The 23,870-nt window shown below is 38.4% G+C and overlaps 4 protein-coding genes across 11 annotated transcripts in view; 2 read left to right on the top strand and 2 right to left on the bottom strand.

The window, feature by feature from the left end:
- The window catches only part of dnm3a (dynamin 3a), a 46,526-nt gene extending 36,679 nt beyond the window's left edge, over positions 1–9,847 (top strand). For 6 of the 8 annotated variants that reach the window (XM_057352870.1, XM_057352871.1, XM_057352868.1 and 3 more), the window contains 5 exons: positions 1,213–1,324; positions 2,999–3,163; positions 4,829–5,067; positions 5,500–5,655; positions 9,433–9,846. In XM_057352870.1, the coding sequence (XP_057208853.1) occupies positions 1,213–1,324; positions 2,999–3,163; positions 4,829–5,067; positions 5,500–5,655; positions 9,433–9,472 (712 nt within the window). In that variant the 3' untranslated portion in view covers positions 9,473–9,846. Of the gene's footprint in view, positions 1–1,212; positions 1,325–2,998; positions 3,164–4,828; positions 5,068–5,499; positions 5,656–9,432 lie in introns of all 8 variants that reach the window. The other 2 variants (XM_057352873.1, XM_057352872.1) reach the window with 1 other exon arrangement.
- A 550-nt stretch (positions 9,848–10,397) lies between these two features.
- Positions 10,398–12,506, bottom strand: pigc (phosphatidylinositol glycan anchor biosynthesis, class C). The gene is made up of 2 exons (XM_057352875.1): positions 12,427–12,506; positions 10,398–12,038 (listed from the first exon to the last, which is right to left on the bottom strand). Exon 2 carries the CDS (start codon positions 12,033–12,035, stop codon positions 11,154–11,156), a length of 882 nt encoding a protein of 293 aa, XP_057208858.1. The 5' UTR covers positions 12,036–12,038; positions 12,427–12,506; the 3' UTR covers positions 10,398–11,153.
- Positions 12,507–14,918: 2,412 nt separating this feature from the next.
- tmed5 (transmembrane p24 trafficking protein 5) lies at positions 14,919–19,533 on the bottom strand. The gene is made up of 4 exons (XM_057352979.1): positions 19,266–19,533; positions 17,307–17,404; positions 17,017–17,197; positions 14,919–15,691 (listed from the first exon to the last, which is right to left on the bottom strand). Exons 1-4 carry the CDS (start codon positions 19,431–19,433, stop codon positions 15,473–15,475), a joined length of 666 nt encoding a protein of 221 aa, XP_057208962.1. The 5' UTR covers positions 19,434–19,533; the 3' UTR covers positions 14,919–15,472.
- An 810-nt stretch (positions 19,534–20,343) lies between these two features.
- suco (SUN domain containing ossification factor) overlaps positions 20,344–23,870 on the top strand; it is a 92,969-nt gene continuing 89,442 nt past the window's right edge. The window contains exon 1 of the mRNA XM_057353325.1: positions 20,344–20,622. Coding sequence (XP_057209308.1) covers positions 20,570–20,622 — 53 coding nt within the window. The 5' untranslated portion in view covers positions 20,344–20,569. The remainder of the gene's footprint in view (positions 20,623–23,870) is intronic.

Genomic DNA, 23,870 nt, shown 5'->3' on the forward strand with positions numbered 1-23,870 from the left:
TAGTCAAAAGTGCCCCAGAACTGTTTGCTGTCCTACATTTTTCAGAATATCTTCTTTTGTGTTCAACAGAGAAAAAATATGTATAAAGCAATTTTTCCTACTATGGTTGTCAATGGTGGCCAAGAACTGTTTGGTTACAAGCATTCTTCGAAATAGAATTCTCTGTGTTCATCAGAACAAATACATTTATACAGATTTGGAACAACTTGAGGGTGAGTAAATGAAGACAATTTTTCATTTTTGGGTGAACTGTTCCTTTAAGTTGTACATAATTAACTGGTGGAGTTAATTACCTGAGCTATTCTGTAATTTGAATCTCATTCAAAGTGTCCGTTTCAGTATTTTTCCAGACTATTAACCAACTGTATGTTTGCATGTTAATAGAGTTTGTGTTGTCTTTTATCTTCCATACAAAAAAGGCTAAGTGAAAAGTGAAAAGTCCAAACATGGCTTTAGTGGAATATGTACATATTTAATGCGATAAACTACACCTGTGTTCACTCTGCCAATACATCTGAGTAAACTTTATACATCCACTATAATTCATATTAGTTAGTTGATAGTTCACCCAAAAATCAAAATTCTGTCATCATTTACTCTCTTGTCATTTCAAACCTGTGTGACTTTCTTTTTTCTGCAGAAGACAAAATATATTTTAAAGAATGTAGTTAACAGGTCCCCATTCACTTGCATTGGTTTTGTGTCAATACAATACAACAGTTGTTCGGTTACCAACTTTCTTCGAAATATCTTTTGTGTTCTACAGAAGAAAGAATGTCATACAGGTTTGAAATGACAAGAGGGTGGGTAAATGTTGACTATCACTTTAAAAAAAACCATTGCAAAATGAAAAGAAAGAATTTAGTTTGGAGATTTAGCATCATTTGTTTGCAGATGTCACTGGGTTTGGTATGTTGTTTATAATTCAATAAACTTCAGACTTCCGTTTCCAAAAACATCCACAAAAACAATAGTCTATATGGATTTCTAGAACACACTGGGTTGAAAATATGAGAGAGATATAGAAACAATGAGATCATATTAGATTAAAGCAAATGAATGGATATTCCCGTCAGAGAGGAGAGGTGGTCTGCGGTTTTGGTTTTGCATAATACGTGCGAGCGAGAGAATTTGCCATTTGCTTTATTTGTTTGTGTGAGAGTGTATGTGTTGCCACGGAAACCAACTAACGACAGATTACCTCCGCAACAGGAACGTGTATAAGGACTACAGGCATCTGGAGCTGGCCTGTGACACGCAGGAGGAGGTGGACAGCTGGAAGGCATCTCTGCTGAGAGCCGGGGTCTACCCTGAGAAAACCACTGTAAGCATGTAGACTGAAATCCTGTTTCCTGAACCTTATACTTTTCAAGAATAAAGTTTCAGTTCATGCAAAAATGGATTTAGGAACTTTTTTAGGTTCCCCACCATCTATAGGCCTACTTTATAAAATGCTGATCTGAAGAATCTTGATTTAGACCTTTTTAAATCTCAAAGGACTCAAGAGAAATTGTTCTCGATAGGACAAGAGTTCTTCATAGCTCATGATAGCTCAAGTCGAGGAACTTTATTTTTTACGAATCTAGAGACCATCTTTTCAATACAAGCTGAAGAAAGGCACCCCATGAGCTGTATTTGGACCTAATGACCCCAGCGGTCTTTAGCTGCTCATTTCGCTGAAGTTCTCGCTCCTGTGTGTGTGCTTGCGGCTGTGGGTTTCATGGTGGCTCTGCTCTGGGGTCAGGAGCTCTGCTGCATTCCTCAGCTCTTGTGTCACACCATAGAGGATCAGAGAGGGAGGGGCTCTGAGCTCTGTTTCTAATCAGCTCCCTCGCGCTTTTTTCACCATCCCCTCCGCCCGCTCCTCTGTCTTTATGTGTGCTTTGGAGCAACATGTTGAGTGATGTCACAGGTCTGTCAGGGTTTCCCATAATTCGCTTTGACACAAGACTACCACACCCCCACAGACACTCACAGAAGAACAACTCAAGGTTTTGAATGCTTCCCGACCCAACACCAACATGTCTTTTTTTGTGTCTTGTTCATTTTATGCATTTATAACTGCAATGCATTTATAATTTTTCAAAAGTGGTAGCATTTGTATGATTCAGATGTTTCCACATCATCACCAGTGGCGTGTGGTGGACTTCTGAAATGAGAATGCAATGTTCTTTCTCTGGGTAAATATATTTTATAGGGTATACTTGGACAGCTGTTTCGTATATTTGGGACTTTTCTTCATTCTTAAGTATCATTTAACAATTTGAAGTGCCGTTTAAATAATATCACATGATCTATCAAACAAACATAACAAATAGAATGATACAGAATTGTGAAACCTCCCAGTGGTGTTGTAAGAAATGTTAGCACCTTATGTGTAATATCTTAAGGAGAGTTTAAAGGGGTCATATGGCTCGAATACGTGTTTTTCTGTGTCTTTGGTGTGTTATAAGTTGCCCGTGCATGTATTAGACACGTAAAATTGCAAAAATTAAAGTGTCGGAACAAAAGATGCATTCTATCTAAAAGTGAATGCTCACCAGACCTGCCTGAAACGCCTCGTGTAACCACACCCCCACAAATCCACGTCAGTTCGTGGTATGAGTTGACTAAGACCTCCCAAATGTATACGCAAGTGAGGTGGGCGTACCTGTCAGCACAATTGATTTGGAACCTGAGGTTCCAAATATGGTAAGAGGCATTACATTTTTGTCACGCTTGCAGTATTCGACCAATCACTACGCACTGGTTAACTGGCCAATCATAGCACACCTCAGAGGCGGGGCAAAGAGGAGATACAAACATGTAGGGTATGTGGAAAATACAGCGTTTTTGAACCTTAAATCGTGTATACACATTGCATTACATCTAAAACAAACGATAATATTCGTTTTAGTCGTGTCATATGACCCCTTTAAGGAAGCCAAAGAGACTCGCTGCCTCTGATCCTTCTTAAAAACGGCACTCATACTCATCTGTCTGCTTTCTGATTGGTCAGGTGGACGGTGAGAGTTCAAGCCAGGCTGAGAGCTTCTCAATGGACCCTCAATTAGAGCGTCAGGTCGAGACCATCCGGAACCTTGTGGACTCATACATGACCATCGTCTATAAAGGCATCCGAGACCTGATGCCCAAGACCATCATGCACCTCGTCATCAATAATGTCTGTATTGTACCTTTTGCACCCTCATAACAACTGACATTTGTTTTTTAACTTCGGGCTGAACGATACACTTATACATCTTAAAGGGATAGTTCACCCAAAAATGAAAATTCTTTCATCATTTACTCACCCTCAGATTGTTCCAAACCTGTAGAAATGTCTTTGTTCTGCTAAACACAAAGGAAGATATTTGGAAGAATATCAGTAACCAAACAGATCTCATGGGGGATTGACTCCCATAGTATTTATTTTTCCCTACTATGGCAGTAAATGGGGGATGAGATGTGTTTGGTTACTGTCATTCTTCCATTCTTACTGACATTTTATATTTAGCTATAGACACAACACTAGCCAGCAGTGCTAACTGTTAGCTTCCTAATTCCTATGTCCACCCTCATAAAGCAATTAATGCCTTAAATTTTACAATATTAAGCCCTAAAGACCAAATAGTCAACAATGTCAACCATATTAATTACTAGGGTTGCACCAGTATCGGTATCGGGCCCGATACTAAGCTCAAGTACTCGTACTCGTAAAAATGCACCGAAACCAAAGGCCGATACTTCATGTGACATTACTGACAGAACTGACTGAAATTTGTTGTGAAATTTGCTTAGAACGTTTGTGACAAGCAAATTCATGTGTTTGTTGTTGTGTTCACAATGTGTTTAAGGTGGAGTTGTTTGTAATTATGAAGCTATTCTATTTTTATTAGTCTCACTGAAAAAAATATCGGTACTCGTACTCGGTCTTTAAAAAATGGTATCGGTGCATCCCTATTAATTACAATAATAAACATTATCATGTTATTTCAGTCATACTCATCTAAGTAATTTTACCTGTCTCATCTTTTGTGGAATAAAGTCAGATTACAGTAGCTGCTTTCTGTCTAAACCAACGGAAACTTAATGGTTCCTGCATTAATGTGTAGAATTACCCACCATATACCTAACTAAAATTAACATCTGCACTAAGTATAACAATTAGCACGGCCCTTTATTATTATGAAAATTATTATGCGTCCTAAAATATGAAATAAATGTCATAAAAACCATGTAAATGTAACTTGTTTGTGTTGCTTAAAATGTATTGCTTTAATTCGTGTTTTGCAGATAGAACCTTATAATTCTAAACCGAAAGTGATTTTTCTATGTGTTCAATCTGTGTTTGATCTGTTCCAAAAATCCCCATTTACAAATTTAAGAAAATATTGATATTACACATGACAATACAACCCCCCCCAGCCCCCCAATTGGAGGATCAATTGACAGATATGCAATATAATATACATAACTATGTCTTCAGAGGTGTATAGAGACCTTACATAATGAAGCGTTATGTTTTTATTACCTTAGAATGAGCTATTTCTGTCTAGAGACACCGCAGGTCCCCTTGCATGGAATTCACCATGTTGTTTCTACAGTAGCCCTAAAAGGACAAACTGCTCTACAGAACGTGTTTCGTAAATACGTTATCTCCTTCAGCAAAGAAGCGAAAACGCGACGACATCTTAGTCCTGTGTCAGCCACCGTAGTGCTTCGAAAGGGAGGGGTGGAGTGAGCCGTTGGTTGCAATTTTCAACCTCACCACTAGATGCCGCCAAATTTCATACACTGGACCTTTAAGTGCTTCTATATCGATATTCTTTCACTTTTGCATCTATAGGTGAAGGAGTTTATCCACTCTGAGTTGCTTGCTCAGCTGTACTCTTCAGGAGATCAATACTCTCTGATGGATGAGTCACCTGAACAGGCCCTGCGTCGAGAAGAGGTGCTGCGTACCCACGCCGCCCTGAAGGAGGCGCTAAACATCATTACCGACATCTCCACCTCCACTATCTCCACCCCATTGCCACCACCTGTAGATAACTCCTGGCTGCACGGTAGCTCCACGCTGCACCGAAGGTACCACCTCTTTCCACTTACTTTTCAGTGTCTCAATCGCCACGTCACCTCTTTACCTCATCTAACAGTGCTAAGTATTTACTTTGAGCTGCAACTGTAAGTGCTCAGGCCCAAATGGTGGGATGATGACACTCACATCCATCCAATCATCAGGGTTCTCATACAGTTAAAACATACAAGCCGTGAATTGTTCTTTAAAATCATTTCTTTGCAATGAATCAATGCAAACTGGCTAATTGAATTTGAATGAGTCCGAAACAAAATAACAAAAAAATATCTCATCCGTGATCACAAGTGACTCCAAAGTAAAGGAAAAGTAGTAGTAATTAATTCGGGAACCCTGAATCACCATTTTGGATATATATGAAATGTCATTGAAAAGCCAACAATTGAATTTTCCAAAAGCCATTTCTGCGCTTTTTTCTCTCTCAGGTCTCCTCAGGGTTATAGTGTCCCTAAGAAGCATCCCGCACCAGCTGCTCCTCCTCCACCAAACCGCTCAGAACCGTCCACCCCTCCCCTTTCCAACAGCACAGACACCACCAGTGCTACCAGCCGTCCCAAACGAATTCCTCCCAGCGTTCCCAGGTAAACCATCTCTTCAGACGTACGCCTTCAAACCGACCTATCTGTTCTCTGACTAGCCCTTCGGTTATGCTAGCTGCTTTAGCCCATGGTCCATTCCTTGGTCTTGGTCCATTTCAAGCTAAATTTTGGCACCACTAAACCATGACATGAGTCATCAAACTTGTTTATCTACTGCATGAAAGGGAATTTAACGTAAGTGTTCCTTCCATCCACAACACAGCTGAATAAACTCAAAATTAATCAAGTGCCCAGTGATTATAGGGCTGGAACTCGGTGCTCTGTAAATACATTTCAGTAAACCATTTTGATAGCTCCAAGCACGAAAACATTGGTGAAATGTTGGTTTTCACTTTTTCTGGGTTTTATGTGTTACATGTTGTTGGAAAGCATGTGTGACCACAAATCTTCTGCCCTACTGCTGCCTTCCAGTTCTCCAAGGGAGTTCAGAACATTATTATTGCAGTAAGATTTGAACAAGCAATTTGGCAATTTCATATGACTTTTTCTGTTCTTTACGTCTTAAAAAATACAATGCTTTTAATGCATCATATTGAAAATCAGTGTGCGTTATACGTGTGAAGATTGCAGTTTACATAAGACTGTCGGCAAATAAACTGTCTAATAATTTAGGGTTTTCACAAAATGTGCGTATTTAAAGAGTACATAACTAGGGATTTTTAAGGTCCTACTTTGGTTTATGGAGTGTCCAACAAGTTTATGTACATAGAAGTTGTAAAAACACTATTATTTCGTTATAATAGGCAGTTATTCTTACCTTACTTCTTGACTGATTCTCAAATGATTCGTTCCGCGATTCATCTGTCTATTCCCTCCTTTCCGCTAGCCTAGTCTGATGTGATTGGTCAGATGGTCTAGTCTGTGATTGGTCTACCGCTCACGAGGCTCACGAGCTACAGTGTTTGGGGGAGAAGATTGAAGTTTTCGCGGGCAGTCCTAGCAAAACGTAGGCGGGGACTATATGTAGTGACGTAAATCCACCGCGGTTCACGAATCGGACTAGGGACGACTCGTTTGCGTGGTTCGGAGGCGACTCCCTTTTTTCCAAGCCAATAACTTTGTTATTCATTCACCTTCGGATTTACAACTTGGCAGACTGCTTACTTTCAAACACGGCAACATTACAGACGGCATGAAATGTAATTTTCATGATCTCATGTTATGTACTCTTTAACATTCACAATTTCAACTAATTACAAATTTACAATGTGTGATATGATCAATCGTATTTTTAATAAATAATAATAATAAATGACACCCCTTAAACTCGTGACTTCAAGGCAGCATGGAGCACAACAGGCATATGTTCAGGAAAAAAAGCTCAGTTTCTTCTATTATGCCTTCCAAATGTTGGGATTTATGCTCTTACCAAACACAACTAATAAGACCCTTGGTATCCTGAGAGTAAGGCTTGTTCTTGGACCTGTAGGATTAGTCTCAAAGCTGCGAACTCAGAGACCCGAACTCCTCATGACATTTAGGCATACCTACCTTTACATGCATGATGGATGAGACCACGTGCTCACTGGTCCCAAAACTACATAACTAGATCACAGACACTATCGTCTACACGTACCATAAACATGTGGCTCAGAGTGTAAAGGAAAAAAGAGCCGTTTGGCTTCAACAGATGTATGCACTTATTCACACATGCAAACACATTTACTGTGAGTGTTTAAACCACACCTACAAACACATGTACATCAAGGTGCAGAAAAAAGCCCTTGAGTACAAAATTTTTGAGTACAAAAAGAGTATATTATGGAAAAATAGGGGGGGCATTTATATAAAAACATTATTAGTAATATTTTTATTATATATTTTTTAAGAGTAGTAAAAATGTGAATTACAGAAATGAAAATGTACTGGGAGAGAGGGAGACAATATGCTCTACATAAAACAGCAGCTATCTTCTGGTTGGCCGTGATTTTGTCACATCACACAGTTTCACGTTCAGTGTTTGCTTATGACTGGAAACTGAATTAGAACACAGTGTTAATGATCCCTAAAATAGGCTTCACTTCCTTTATGCAAACCATACTTTGTGCCAAATCTAATTTATGACCCAGACTTTTCTTTGCGAGACTCACTTGAGATGGACGGGGGTCCTCTGGAAGTATTTTTCATATTTGATTTGCAGTACAGATGGTCTCTCTTTCAAGCTCTTGTCTCGTTTCCATGTCAAAGACGAATCACTAGAGACCATTCACGAAGGCTTCTCGTGTGTCTTACAGTTGTTTGACTGTTGTGTTGTGTGGATTTCTGGTATGCTTCATATTTCACATGAGCAAGGATAAAGGAGCATGACTTCATCGAAGGAGCGTTGAATGGGAGTTGTGGTCAACTTACTGTTCAGACTCCCATAGCAAAGTGCCGCTGTTTGGTCCTTTCTCACCGTTCCAGTGGTGTTTATTTTTTACGGCAAACTCTTAACTTGTCCCAGTTTTGATCTCTCTTTCATTCCTTACCTCTATTTTTGGCCCATTTGTCATTTCTGCCTCATTTCCTTTTGTGTTCAGAAATGGGTCTGTTTGGACCTCCACCCATTTCTCCTTCTCCCGTCGCCCCTTTAGTTCTCCCACTCACTTTTTCACATTTCCTCTCACAATCACTCATCCCCACTTTCCAACCTTCCCTCTCTTTCCTTCCACCCCCATACCCCTTTTTCTCTCCTGCAGAACTCATTTGAACCTTTTCACAGTTGTGCCGTTACGTTCAGCGTGACCCGGGCCGACATCACCTTCAGATGTTCGTAGAAATACATCAAATTTTTTATTTCTAAATACATCCTACGTGTTCTTTTATATTTAACTGAATCATTTCTTGCTTTGTTAACCTACCAGTAAATCCCGGTATTTCCAGGCTGCAAGATCTAGTAGGGTGCTTCAAGAATTGTTATGCTTTTCTTTCCATCGTCTCTCTTTCTTTCTGTAAAACCGCATGCACTCGCCGCAGCTCAGGAAAAATAAAAGCTACTCTCTTCTCTTTCCCATCCCAGAGAGCTGCTCCCTCTGCCAGCTCCATTAGAGAGCGAGATTCCTGCATCTCCGCAGGGATCTTTCCAGGACCAGCTCGGCAGGAATGCTGGATTCATATTCCCCTCACACATATTCCAACACACACAGATCTCTCGCTTAGAGGTTCTGACAGCTCAGCCTGTCATTGTACCATGGTCAGATGAAAAAATCTGATTTTGGGGTCTAAAGGTGTAACATTGTGACACTGTGAGGCTTTCAAAATTTTGGTTTGAACATCTCGACCAGCAGGAGACGGCAACATAAGCTCAGCCAGTGGTTTGTGTTTGAGCTGACCAATAAAATCTTATTTTTGACAATAGTTGTTCATCATTAATATATTATATTTAGTGACTAGTATTACTATTATGAAAATTCCTAAAGATCTACAAGAATAAACAAACTCTAATGAAAAGACGTTACTTTGAAATGAAAAGATTGAGTTTGAGTTTGTCTACAGAATTCATTTATATTTTTACAGATTTTGCATTCATTTGTGACTTATCTAAAGAATCTTTTTTTGTTCGTTTCTGCTCTATAGATTTGATCTGGCCATTTGCGTTCATTTAAAATTTTCATTTTCACTAAACAAAACACACAGGCAGTTGTAAACACATGCCGCCATCTGAAGCAGACGGGTTTATGGGAGATTGTTGTTATTTCCATTCGCTGAATTGGCAGAGCTGTGATCGTTGACCTCTGCGTGTCCGTTCTAAAAACTCGGGTTATGTCTAATTTGTTTCAGGAGACAACCACCGGCAGTACCCACTCAACAGATACACTGAGACCCCCACACCATCATCAAGCCCACATTTAAGGGAAAAATGCTCCAACTACAGGATCTGCTTGAATTTGCATTAAGCTACCTTCAAGAAAACCTGACACTCATCCTTTGTCATAGTGGAAAACATTTCTGTAAATGCAGACCAGTTCTGGATCTTTGCTTTAGACAGATTGTGGTCTTTTCGCGGAATAATTCTGCTTTTAGTGGGCGACATTGAACATTATTCTGTAATGCTGGAAAGCTTGTTCCCATTTTGTACATATGTTTATGTTTGTTGGGTTCAACATTCTTTGTGCAGTTTTGCAATGATTATATCGAGTGTGTTTAATCCCAGTGTTTTAACAGGCTTAAATAAAAAGGATTTTTTAAATACTGCGTGCTTGAGAAATTGTGCATGTTCCTGCAATTAAATTACTATTGTTCAGACTTGGAGGAATTTCATGAAAAGCCATGTAACATCCTGCACTGTTTATTTGAATAACAAAATACATTACATATAAAATGTAGAAATACTGTATGATTTACAAAATGTTTCCATAGTTTGCCATTACTATGTCAAAATACTTTATTGTGATGCGTCATATTATGCAGTTTGTTCATACTATATTCAGCAATATACATAACTTGAAGAATGGCAGAAGCGTGCAGTAATGTCCTCTGCACGTAACAATGGTTAGCATCGCAGAAATACCTGGACTGATATGTGACTGACACCTTGTGGACAACAATGTGTCCGCAATGATTTGTGTCCTTCTGAATAGTTTTTCAAAATGTAAACACTGGTACTGAAGCACCTTTTAAACACTAAAAAAATATGCATAAGCAACATTAAAGACGTTATTTATATATGTAAATAAATACATCACAAATTGGTCTATACACAATTTCTTCATAAAACATTCAAACAATAGCATTGTTTTAAAACAGGATTTATTTGAACACTGTGCATGTTACTAATAATAATATTCTTTAAAGCATTTTTAAAACAGTAGACAATTCAGGAACATACAATTATATAAATATTGTTAAAGTCTTTACAGTTCCCTACAGTGAATTTAACCAATTTAGATGGGTCTCATAAAATAAAACATCTCAGGGTCATACTGCACGTTTCCCCAAAACATCATATACAAAACATAAAATCATAAATACATTTGAGCATTATGTAGTACATAAATTCCTTGTATTTGTAAATCATGCTATAAAAATACAGTTAACAAACACTATTTCAGTAATGAGAATCTATTTACAATTTCAAATGAAAATAATTCAACTGCATTTTGGCAATAAAAAGTTGTCCTGTTCCTATAAAGGCCTGTAAAATAAGAGTTTGTTTGCAAAAACAAAAATGTTCAAATGTGTATTGTTATCATGTTTTATTTGGAATGCACAGTAAAAAAACACGATTTTAGATTTTTTTAGTTATTGGTTTTTGCAAACAAACTCTTCAAAAGTCCTTTATGCAAAATATGAGTTTTTCTTTTGATAATGTGACCCGGACAAGCTCATTTCACCCTTTTAATAGTTGCAAACTGTCCTATTCTGATATCTCAGACACACAATTCTTATTCATCCCCGAGCTTGAGAAAAGTGCAAGTCTTAAAACCAGCCCTCTTTAGGACGGTGTCAAAATTTGGTTTAAAATAAAATCCTATAACCCATGCGGTTTCCAGTCTAGTTTTTTAGTCCAGGAAGTGAGAGAGATCCTCTCTTATCTCTGCCTCATCCCAGGGACCATGTATATTGTCCTTATGCCTCTGCAGGTGAACTAGTAACAACGGACACAGTAAGGTGAGTATTAACAGAGCCATAGAAAGAAGCACAGCCCCCTCAGGCCACAGACTACCCACACCCCCCACTCCACCCAGACACACCAGCCCTGCTGCCCACGGAAAGCTCCATTTCGCCTTCTCACGTATTCGATGCAGCAGACACGGCCAGAGCGCAAATTCCAGAAGAGCACAGCTCAGCATGGTGAAGGTATGCAGGGCACCAGGCAACCGTGACGCCAGGCACACCGACCCGAAAAGGGCCGCGTTGAGGGAAAGGCTGCCGGGTGGGCTAGGCTGGGCATAGGGGAAGGACACCAAGTGAGCTAAGAGCATAACAGCTGACATGGCATACACAGTATCTGTACTAACAGACTCGGTCAGTGTCTTTAAAACAGGGGAGAACCCAAAGGTAAAAGCCAGGAAGATGGCGGCGCTCTGCAGGTCTGCCAGGCGTGTGCGCTCTCGGACCCCAGCTCTTCCCAGGATCTCGTAGAGTCCGTAGCCCAGCAGAGCGCAACCCATGCTGACCCACAACACCGCGGATGGCACCAGGACACCCTGTTCCATGTAATACCATAATGTGAGAAAGATCGCTACCCACGACACCTGCTGTGCGATCAGTCCTGTCTCTCGCACCACAGACCAGTAACGGTACTGACGGACCCGGATGTTGCGTCGCAGCTCTTCCAAGAAACGGCTGTCCACGTAGTTGTCTGGGAACGGCTGCCGCTCGTACAGCACTTTGCGCCACGGGACAGCCGCCGGAGCTCCGGGACCACTGTCTGCACCCATCACCTGTTAAAATACAAATACATAACCCATCAGAATATAAAAAATAAAATAAAAAGAGATCCACGCCAAATGACACACCGCATAATGTAAGTTAACCCATCAAATGGCAGACATACAGCTGTCAGCCTGGATCCATCAATAAAAAGAGTTTTGAAATAGACAGACTGATTTTAAAGCATGACTAAAATAGCTTAACTAGCTTGACCCAGGATAAATATATAATATTTAGTCAATTTACAGTGTCACCACAAAGAGCTCAGATAAATATTAAAGCTATCAACTATACAATTGCCGAGGCTAACGCTAATCGTACAGACTTATTCATAGAGAAAACATACATATATCAACAAGCATAAATACATCAACATTAAAAATAATAGTAGAATCTTACCGAAAAAGGATTTCTCTTCCCAATGCTGTCATGCCATCACACACCCGGAAGTGACGTAACGTAAAAACAAAAGTCGGAGAAGTTGACGTGCTAGTGCAAGAGCGCCATCAATGGGCCTGTTGATAAGTCCTCCAATAAAGAGAAGCCAAATGTATCTTTTTTTATGTCATTTTTATTGAACTTCACTATAGAGATACAATGTATAAATTAGCTTAACATTTTCATATGCATACAATGCATACAGAGTGTAAATAGTATGTTCAATATCGACAGCATGGAATATGGAAATGGTTTGAACACTATTAAAGTAAAAAAGAAAGAAAAAAGAAAGAAATGAGAGAAAAAGAAAAAAACAAACAAACAAACATGAGGGTAAGAAATGAAATTATACATCAGTTAAAGTACATAAATTAAAGTGCTTACGAACTGAAATCGTTTTAGTTGCTTTCTTATTTAATGAAGGGGAAATAGAATCCAGATACATCTTAACATATTTTAGGAAGACCAGAAACATTGGTTTGTTATTGGAAAATGTACACTTATGTAGGCCAATGTAAAATCTACAAAAACGTTTTTTTAATTCACAATAAAACAAACATTGTTCTTAGTAGAATCATAATATCCCAAAATGATATCCTTAAAAGTTATTGATAAACCATTCTCAATATTCTCATTAATAAATGCGCTAATATCCTTCCAAAATTGTTCTGTATGACAGGACCAAAATAAATGAAAGACTGTTTCTTTGCCAACTTTACAAAATTAGCTTCTTGTATCAATTTTATTTTTATATTTCACCATGAAGTGTCGTGAAATCACGTGTCAACCCTCCTGTCGTAATCTCTGCAGATCATACGTAACTTTTTCTTCTTAATAAAAAATAAATAGTTTAGAGCATAAGCCCCGATGACTTATATTAACCCTTTAAAAAATCAGTACCAATGAGCATGTAAAGAATAAAATAATTTTAGACAATGGTATTTTATCTTAGGTCTATATATTTCTTTCAACTTTTAAAATCAATTTACAATCGTCAGCTTGTAGTGTCAAATGCGTTTTTCATTTACTGCCAGCAGGTGGCGACAAAAGCTTTAAAATTCAACAGAAATACACAAGCGTTCTGTAAAATAGCGCAAATATTACATTTCACTTAAAATAAGTCCATGTGCTTAATGATGCATTTTGAATCAACCAGGAGATAAAAATTTCACAAAGTCTAACCTGACTTGTTATTTTAAGATTTATTTAAAATCAACTATTACAAATTCAGAATTATATGAGAGAAAATAAGTTTAATTTAATTAAGTAAATATTTACTTTTACTTTGTATTAAATGTTTTTGTTACTATAAAAGCAGCTCCCCAATGGGCCCAGAGATTCTCAGTGGAAGCTGGTTGTCGTAGTAACAACACTAAAATAGCCTGACTGTCACTAACTGAAAGTGCCCAACAGGATGAGCCTCGTTCCTTAATCTTAAACTGAACAACTCATGCATGATGTGTTCCTGCACTGCAGCAGTTTAACAAGCATAACTAATTCTCAACCACTGCAAACTGCTAAGTTAACCAATGTCAAAAAGTCACATTAAAGAACAAAGAGGAATCCAATGCCATTGTACAACCCATGCATTTGTTTGGCTGTTGTGAGGAGACCCTCTGACATTGAAGCATTGAACCGATGCATTCTGTTGCTAAAGCCTCTAATGATTTTGAACCCAAGAGCTCTTTTCCTTACTCCACATTTAACCTGGACCAAACCCAAACTCTGCTGACTAGTAACTCTTCTTTATGACAGGCTGGCACTGACTGTGCTTCTAAGGAGTGTGGTAAAGGGATTTAAATTCTGTCATCGTTTTTTCACCCTCATGTCATTGTATATGACACTTTTTTGTGGAACACAAAAGAAGATATTTCGAGAAATGTCTGTCCATATGTGTGTCCATAAAATGGAAGTCAATGGGGTTCAATGTGGTTTGGTTACCACTGTTCTTTAAAATATCTTCTTTTGTGTTCTGCAGAAGAAAGTCATACAGGTTTGAATTTACTTGAGGATAAGTAAAGCATTTTCATTTTTGGCTCAAGTATCCATTTAAAGTGGTAGTTCACCCAAAAATGCTGTCATCATTTACTCAGACTCTTGTCTTTTCAAACCTTTTTGACATTCTTCCGCAGAACATAGAAGATATTTTGAAGAAAGTTGGTAACCGAACAGCACTGGCCCTCATTACCTTCTATTGTATGGACACAAAACCAATGCAAGTGAATGGGTGCCATCTAACAACATGCTTCCAAATATCTTCTGTGTTCTGCAGAAGAAAGTACATCATACAGGTTTGAAATGACAAGAGGATGAGTAAATGATTTTCATTTTTTGTTCGAGTATCCCTTCAAGTTGGTGTGATTCCAATAATAAAAACGTTATAGCATGTTAGGTGCATTTAGGGTCTCTCCCCATTATCAACAACAAAATGGGCACAGGGTGTGGTTAACATACAAAAACACATTCAAAACGGTCAATATTTTAATCAGACATTACTAATCAACAAACATTTCACGTTTTATTTCAAAATAGTAAGCTTGTTTATTACCAAAACCTTGCTGCATATCAGTGTATTTTTATCAGTGCCTGAAAATTCAGTAACTACACTTTATACAGGTAACAAGTCAATGAGGATTTTAAATCTATAAAACACCATACAAAAACGCAAAACTACTCATCTCTGATAGCCTAATTATATACTTTAAAAACATCTATGAGGTCATAAACCTGATGAGATCTCTGTCACACATAGCAGCAGTTTAAAGATCAACTTCAATGTCTCGTTTTATCAAAGTATCACTGAGTGCTTGGCTCAAGTAGAAAATGATTGTCTTCATCACAACAAGGCAAGATGGATATAAAAGGTGGGAAGGAGGGCTGAGGATAAGAGAAACTCCAGCCATCGCCAGTCCAAGGACACTTTGATGAGAAATCCGAGAAGGAAGCACAACATTAAGGGATAGTAAGTAAGAGAGGTGCGTCTTTCAGTCAGTAACAGGAAGCGAGGTTATGTGCGTGTTTTCCTCTTGTCATCGAAAAGGCTGCGTAGCAAGTAGACCTGCACCCCGGATACGATCATCATGAGGACAAGGTTGGTACAGGACCACAGGTTGACCCGCTCGTAGTTGCTTTCTTGTAGGTTGCGGTCACGTGCTTCGAATGCTCTCAGCACCGTCTGGATCTGAAGACTCTTGCCCAGGCGAGCTTTCACGCTGTTGATGGTGTCCTACAAAGATAAAGATCCTTAGAAAACGTACAATCTACTCAGTTTTTCAAGGCAGAAATATAGGGGAGACCATAAAAAGTGTTTCAAACTAATCCTTCAAAAAAATTATTATGGCTTCAAGGTCCCACAGAAATGTCAAAGAAAAAGTATTAAGGTGATCAAATATTGGAAGCAATATGGTACATGCACTCTGAAGACAATGGCTTAATGGACAAAGAGCTGGCAGGTTAACAAAGTGGACTCAAGCACTTTGACCCAATAAGAACGCATGATTTCCTACACAGCTGCGATTTTAGTTTGAAAACGTCCTGTTGTTTCCGTATATGGCATTAATGTAGAATTAGTTTATATACACGTAAAACCTTTTCAACTTGTTAATGTCTACTGGCCCCCTGCTCGTTCATAATTGTGTCATTTTAAATGCTAGAAGTGTCACTTTGACACCACCTGTGCTGCCATTGCATGCTGGGAGTTGGCATGCTTTGCCTGCTCATCTTCATTGCTTTGGTTCAAACAAATGTCATCTCAACACCTAGTAAGACTATGTTGAAATCTCAAACTGTAACATCAGAGATCAAGAAGAATTTACAATGAAACTAGAATTTTACAATTTCTGGGTCTAAAAAAGCTTAAGAATAATTTCTATGACTATATCAATGATGACTGAGGATGGCCAACTAAGGGCCCTATCGTACACTCGGCGCAATGCGGTGTTTTTTGCTAGTTTCAGGCCGAAGCAGTTCTCATTTTCCTGCCCTGCGCCACGTTGTTTAAATAGCAAATGCATTTGCGCCCATGGGCGTGCTGGTCTGAAAACAAGGTGTGTTCAGGTGCATTGTTATTTAGAGGCAACTGAAATGGTCTAAAGTCAACAGAGCAATATATTTTTAGTCTATTTTACACAGAGGGATGTGCAGCAGCACACAATAATGCCAAATATTACGAATAAATGGATTACAATGTAAAAGATTATTATTGTGGATATAAAGAAAAAAATCTGGCTTGTCCTGTAGATGGTCTGCCGTGAAAAATGCAAATCCGCCATGGCGCGAGCGCAACTGGCTCTTAAAGGGAATGGGAGATGAGACTCTGATTGGTTTAATCATGTTTTGCCCAAAACACACCCATGACTCATTGAGAGAATAGGGACAACCCTTTTAGACCATGCGCGCCAACCATTTTTTTCGTCCTTAAACAAGCAAAAGTGGATTTGGACAAGCCCTAAGTTCACTTGCGACATACGCTATAGACCATTCGCTTAGATCATTAAAATAAGGCCCTATATATGTCCTTGTTGTAGCCCTCACAGACACATAGGGTCTTACCATAATATCTTCCAGTTTCATATCCAGAAGGTCTGTTCCCTGTACATATGCTTTCCAGTCCTCAGAATCCTCTCGGTCATCCATATTGTCCAATATCAACTCAAAGAAGATTATTTTCTCAGAAACGGCACTAAATGTGTTATCAAAACAGAACATGTAGTCTCCCTCTTCTGTTTCCACTCTAAAGTGAACCAGTCAGAAACAAAGTGAAAAGAAAGTACACACACAATTATTAGAGAGGAAGGCGCTTTACAGTCTCTGTGTGATTATAAAAGCATCTGCTTGCTTACGTGTGAACCCCATCAGACTTCCTGTAGTCTGAGGCCAGAATGTGACCATTGGGTGCATGCAACTGGAAGTCTACATCTAGACTTGCTCCATCCAGAACCTGAAACACAACACAAAGATGGGTAATTCCCAGAAAATGTCAACCTCACCATGAAAAAAATTAAGTTTTTACCAAAGGTTTTTACTATACTAACAGCAGAGATATCAACATTTGGTGGTTCAAATACCCATGTGAGGTCTCCAAGTTTTTAAAGGGGTGGTGCAACGGTGTGTCATGCATTCTGACTTCTTTACAATGTTAAACGTGCCGTCTTCTCATGCTTAACATGGTCAACTTGTCAAAAAACGAGTTGGGCGTATTATGTAGTATTTCTGTGCTCGATACACTCCCCCAGCGATCGTACAGGTTTCGGAAAGTTTTTTTAGAATATATAAAACTGTTTCGTAACAATTTTTCTTAGTCCCTTATTGGACAATTCTCCCGGAAAGGCACGCCCATGCGGCAGCAAGGAGAGCAGGAGAAGGAGCATGCGCAGACGTCACTTTCACTTGTGTGCAGGAGAGAGAGAAAGCATACGTTCGTGAAGTTCGGTGTGTGTTCACTGCATTTGGGTGATGAATGTTATATAAACGGTAGATATAACGCTGGATTTGGAGATCATTTGAAACTGATATATGGAGCCGTCCCAGCGCTAAAAGATGCCGGACATGAACCACATGCGGTGAGTGAAACTGATGTCTGTGTTTTGTTGGCAATGGGTGCACACGAGCTTTAGTTCAGCCTACCCCTCCCCCTTCGAAGATATGAAGTATGCAATACTACTCTACAGGTACTCAAGATTAATATGAGATTGGCAGAAACCGCGTGTGTTAAGGCCGCTTAAAAGCATTTGTTTTATTTTTAGTGCATGATTTTTCATAGGTTTTCCATAGTGTCATTTTCAGGATTGTCACATCCATAACTGTACATATTCCTCAGAAATGGACACATGAAAATTTAAATAAAGTAACTATTTTATGTTCTGTGAAGAGGCATCCCTTCTGCATTTGTTTGGTATAATTGCTTCAGGTTTGTGCATTATAATTCACAGAAATCCTACAAAGTTTGTTGTCTCCCAAAAACCTTGTCAACTTTTTGTCACATCCATAATGGATGTTTATTTCCCTTTTTTAAAATAAAAAACTTGTGCATAGACTGATATTTCCCTGATTTTTAAACTCCATCAACAAGGGTTCAGTAAAATATAAACAAATGGTTCAGTATATTGGCAACAAATACATTCCCTGAGCGTCACATCCATAATGCTGGAATTGCCCACATGCATTACTTTTTATAAAGAATCATTATGGGTGTTAGTTTTGGGAAAGACAGAATCAATACTCAAGTCTAAGAAATCACTGTCCTTTTGGTGGTTTTTTTTTGTTGTTGTTGGTTTGTTTTTAACTTGACCTTTAGCTTCATTGTGTCACAAGTGTAATTTTCATAATGCAATATACTGCATTGCATTAGATCACCAAAAAACATCACTATTGCAGCTTGTTTTGTAACCAGCATCTTAAGATGACTGATCTGCTATATTAAGATGTTTTACATCCAAGGGACTAGATCTAAACCTTCTTGACTTCAATACAACAACAATATTTGTATAATCGTTTAGAAATAATCAAACACTTAGCAATATCTTGATTCTATGCTGTTTACGCCTATTTTGAGGCATTTAAAAAAAATCACTCCAAGTCATCTCAAGTCTCCATTGAAAGTCTGTTGAGGCCCCTAGTGGACCCCCGCCCCCTGGTACAGAAACACGGATTTGGATCTAAATATGGGGCACCTTTTAAATGTGACTTTTTCGTAAGGTTCAAATGTCTAAAACCGGGTTTACACCTTATGTAAATCATTCGAACGGGTGAAACTTTACAGTGTCTTATAATATAATCAGCTGTCAAATATTTCGATGTACCTGATACTCGATTTCCAGTGAAGCGTCTTTCTTCATACTCTGGTAGAAGCACTCTTTACGTCCGGCGGGTAAAGTAAATGTAAAATCACTGTCAAGAGACTGAGAAAAAGCGCTTATCGCGGACACACACAGGGATAAAAATGCCACAAACACTCTAAACACATCCATGTTACGCTGCTTCTAACTACACATCTAGAAAAAACTCCATAAACCGATGAATGCTTTGCTTCTGTAAACTTCAGAGGCAGCTGCTTAGGACAGCTCACCAAATGAGTTGGGAATGTTGTAACTTCAGGACCCCGCCACATTAATAGTGATTATATTAAGTACGAATCTTAAGACCTCATCTTTGTTTGGGGATTATTTATTATTTATATAAAAACTACGGAACATGGATGTTATTAATGTTACGGTCATGGATGCATTAAATATTCATGTACGATTAAAACATCAACCGGCATGTTACGCGATGTACTAAAATGATGCATTGTGGGATATTAAGTTTTTGAATCAGCATGTAGTTGACCTCGAGAGTACTTTCCAGTACGTCACACAGTGGTCAAGTGCATACCGCGTAAGAAAGAGGCAGATATGTTTTAATATTTTGAATACAAAACAAGGGATAACATACATTTTATTGACAACATAGACCAAACACCAGTTGTGAATATTTAAACGCATTATTCTATATATATACGATTCTTTATTCAAGATGCTATTTGTGTGTGGCCAAAAATGGTCGTGTCTGAAACTCTATCTTTGGCCATATTTACCATCTTTGAGAGTTATTTCATTGCCAAACAGGAATTTACTTCCCACATCACACTGGGATTAGTATTTGTGAACAGCTCTCACTTTTAATACCCCATACATTCAAGTCTTCAAATTTGAAATATAATTGTATCTGTTATTCTACAATACGAATGATCTGACAAATTATCATTTTATGCCTCTTATCATTTAGGTGACGCGTCAGTTGACAAAACTTCCAACTCATCTAGCTTTCGAAAGGGGGCGGGGCCAACTGTAATACTCTATTCCTATTTGCTGACGGAGGGGCAGCAGGAGTGTTAAGCGCTGGCCAGCTAGAGCAACAGCAGCATACGACGACGGAAAGAGGCAGTCAACGACTACCAGCGGGGGATTTAACACACAAAATCTACCCAAGTGTTTGTCCTTTACATTGAAACACACCCCTTTGCTTTTATACAGTTGTAAACAATTAGCGTTATTAGGTAGCCTTGGCCGTCAGTATTAGAGAAGAACAGATAAAAAGCGAGGATGTTGGTCCCCGCGGGAAGATAATGAAGAATCTGCGCGTGTTGTTGCTGTGCGCCGTTTTAGCTCTCCTGTGCTGGTAAGTCCAAATATTACATTTAGTAAAATTATATTATGATATCTCTACCCATGGAGCTGAACAATAAAACAAAAATATTTTGACCGAGACAAAACGTATCGCTCTGACTCTCGTGATAGCTTCATGCTAGAATGCTAACGTTAGTTCAGTAGCCTCGGAGGTGGGATGTGTTTATGAGCTTTGGGTTATGACAGTGTGTGAACAATACGAGTCAACAGATTTATATAGAATTTGAATGTAAAGATGGTTTAACATCACACAAATGTGGTGCCATCCTGTGCAAAAGCGCTGGACCACTAACGTTAGCTATGTAACGTAAATTGTTGATGAATGGGGTCCAGAAAGTAAACAGCTGTCTGGTTAGTTAACCAGTGGCAGCAGCTGATGAAGTTTTCAATTGTGGCACATCAAAGCATTTCATATAATGTGTCGATGGTAATTTTTGTTTTGGTATGTGGATTTTTTGTACTTACCATCTCTGCCAGGTTGATGTTGCTTTCACATTGGACAGGTGGCAGATTAGAGCTTGTCATATGTTGACTAAGCACACTGGGTGCTAACGCATGTCTCGGACCTGGTGTGAGACACAAGAAGGCAGTAAAACCATGTGTCAGCCAGCCATCCTATTTGAATTGATGACTTTAATAACGGGCTGGTTGAGAAATTACTGACTTTGTGTAACTGTTTTACCTTGATATTTTATGTGCGGTCTAAATGTGTAGATAAAAAATGCTCCCATTTTTTGTTGTATGCGAAGCTGAATAGGATTTTTGTAAAACTGTCTTTTGTAGGGCTGCTCGATTATGACCAAAATCATAATCACAATTATTTTGGCCAATATTAAGATCACGATTATTTAACATGATTACTCATTCACTTTTAAAACAACATAGAAAATAAATAAGTTTGCTTTTAAACTGTGAATTAAACTGAAAAAAATATATAAAGAAATACTACAGCTGAACCACTGTAAAGAAAAGTGGTGCGCTGTGGATTTATACCAAAAGAAAAGAGGATCCTTGCAAAATGGAATATGGCACAATAATCGTTTTACCTCGATGATTTGGTTTTTGTAAATGTTGAAGGCCAAAATTGACGATTACGATTAATTTTCGATTAATTGCACAGCCCTACTTCATAGTTTATAACCGATAGCTCATGTCTGCAACTCTTGGTTTTATTTTATACAAATTTTTCAGAAGTGAGCTGCCTGGATAGAGCATCAAACACTTAACACCTTTTTTCTTTGTAATTTGATGAGTAAAATGGGATATTTAGCAAGAACAAATGTAGGGTGGGTCGAAAAGCTAAATCGCTTATGAGTTGACGCAAGTTATAAATTATTAAAAGAAAGATTATAAAGAGAACGGATAAATGGATGGACAGATAAATCATGCACAATTAATAATATGAGCAATTCTTTAAAAATTGTATATCGCTCTATGGAAGCTAAGAATGCAAAACTGATTGAATTAAGCAATTTTTAAGGCTCAATACGTTTTCTTTCCTGAGATCAAAAGTTAAAAATGCACTTCTGCTTCTTTTTAAGCATTTAGGCCTTCACAGAATCGATCTGTTTTGCAAAATATAAAACATCAAATAGTTTTTTTAAACAATCAGTTAAAATTGGAGGTTTAGAAAAGAAAAGTGGGACACAAAAGGTGTACAGTACATGACATGAAGTCCCAAAAATCTATCATCCCATTATTATGAAAAGGTGGCTCCACGAGGAAATCCCTCAACCCATGTCAGTTGGTTTTAGAGAATTTACATAGAAGTTCAATCAGATTTGTCATATTTAAACTGCATTGTCATGTGATATTAAATTTGAATGATCATACAGTATGTGTGTTTGCAGGAACACACATGGGTTTCTCTGTTATTCTATTTTGGATCACAAATTTGGCAATCTGATTGTAGAGTTGTGGACTTTCATTGTACTTGTACTTCTATAGTATAAATTCTGTAATCTGTATTATAGTTTTTTATTGTGTTTTTTAATATATAACAGCCAGGTACATTTATTTTTCATAATTTAACAAGCTGAATTAATTTCTTGATTTTGTCTAGTTTAATTTGGCATATTTCTTTAAAATGTTCAACAACATTCCAACATATGTTTCTGTATAAACAGTACCTGATAGTCTGAAGCTAAAATGCAGGGAAATGCACACGCACAGTCCTTTTTTCAAATGTGGAAAGAAAAGTTTGACAGAACCGACTCAATTTAAGTACACTCTGTTCTAGTGCTTGATCTTGCCGTGCAGTTAAACTTCAGTAAGGAGAATTTTGAGAGCACTCCATAATGTATGTCTTGGTTCCTGGTCTGTTTAATCTAATCTGCCACTATTTTATGTAGGGACATGAACAACAAATTGTTTAGTGTTCAGCTAGAGCAGCTCATCAGCAGATAAAATCAGTAGAAAAAGAATGAGAGTGAGCTAAAATAGTGTGAGAGACACAACCTGCAGTTATGGGCAGGACATGGTGCTGCTTTTGCACATGCTCTTACCCACAGCAAGCCTAACCAAACATTCTTCTCCTATACTTATTACTTTTTCTTTCTTCCTGATTCTTTCTTTCCTTGTTTTTATTTCCGGGAACTTCTTATTATAATTGCTGTTAATGTAGCATACCGCTGTGACGTCTTCATTCATAACTCCCGCACAACAGCTAACTAAGGCCTTGTTAAATTCCTAGTGCAATACAAACATTTCTCACCTCTCTTCTTAAAACACAGAAGACAGACATACCCACATACAAAACACTCCACACACACAATATGCACACGTACTAACACACATAGACACACACACGGACGCCCATGCACGCGCACACACGCACAGTGAGAGCACACATTTAAAGGAGTCATTCGCCAGAAGTACGTGTTTTTCTTTGTCTTTTGTGTGTTATAAGTTGCCCATGCATGTATTAGACACGTGAAATTGCAAAAAATTAAGTGTCGGAACAAAAGATGTATTTTATCTAGAAGCGAATGCTCACCCAGACCTGCCTGAAACGCCTCGTGTAACCACACCTCCACAACTTGACGTCAGCTCATGGAGTGATTTGACTAAAGCCGCCCAAATCTACACGCAAGTAATGTGGGCGGTCTTGTAAATCTCATTGTACCGCCGCCAGAGCAGCCATGTCGTGGAGACGCTGTGTGTTCCGTGGCCAAAAGATGAGTCGACAAAAAACGAATGGTTACATTTTATTTTCAACACTGTTCCAGAGAAGTAAAATGA

This window comes from Triplophysa rosa, linkage group LG15 (assembly GCF_024868665.1).
Source record: "Triplophysa rosa linkage group LG15, Trosa_1v2, whole genome shotgun sequence".
NCBI classification, from domain to species: Eukaryota; Metazoa; Chordata; class Actinopteri; order Cypriniformes; family Nemacheilidae; genus Triplophysa; species Triplophysa rosa.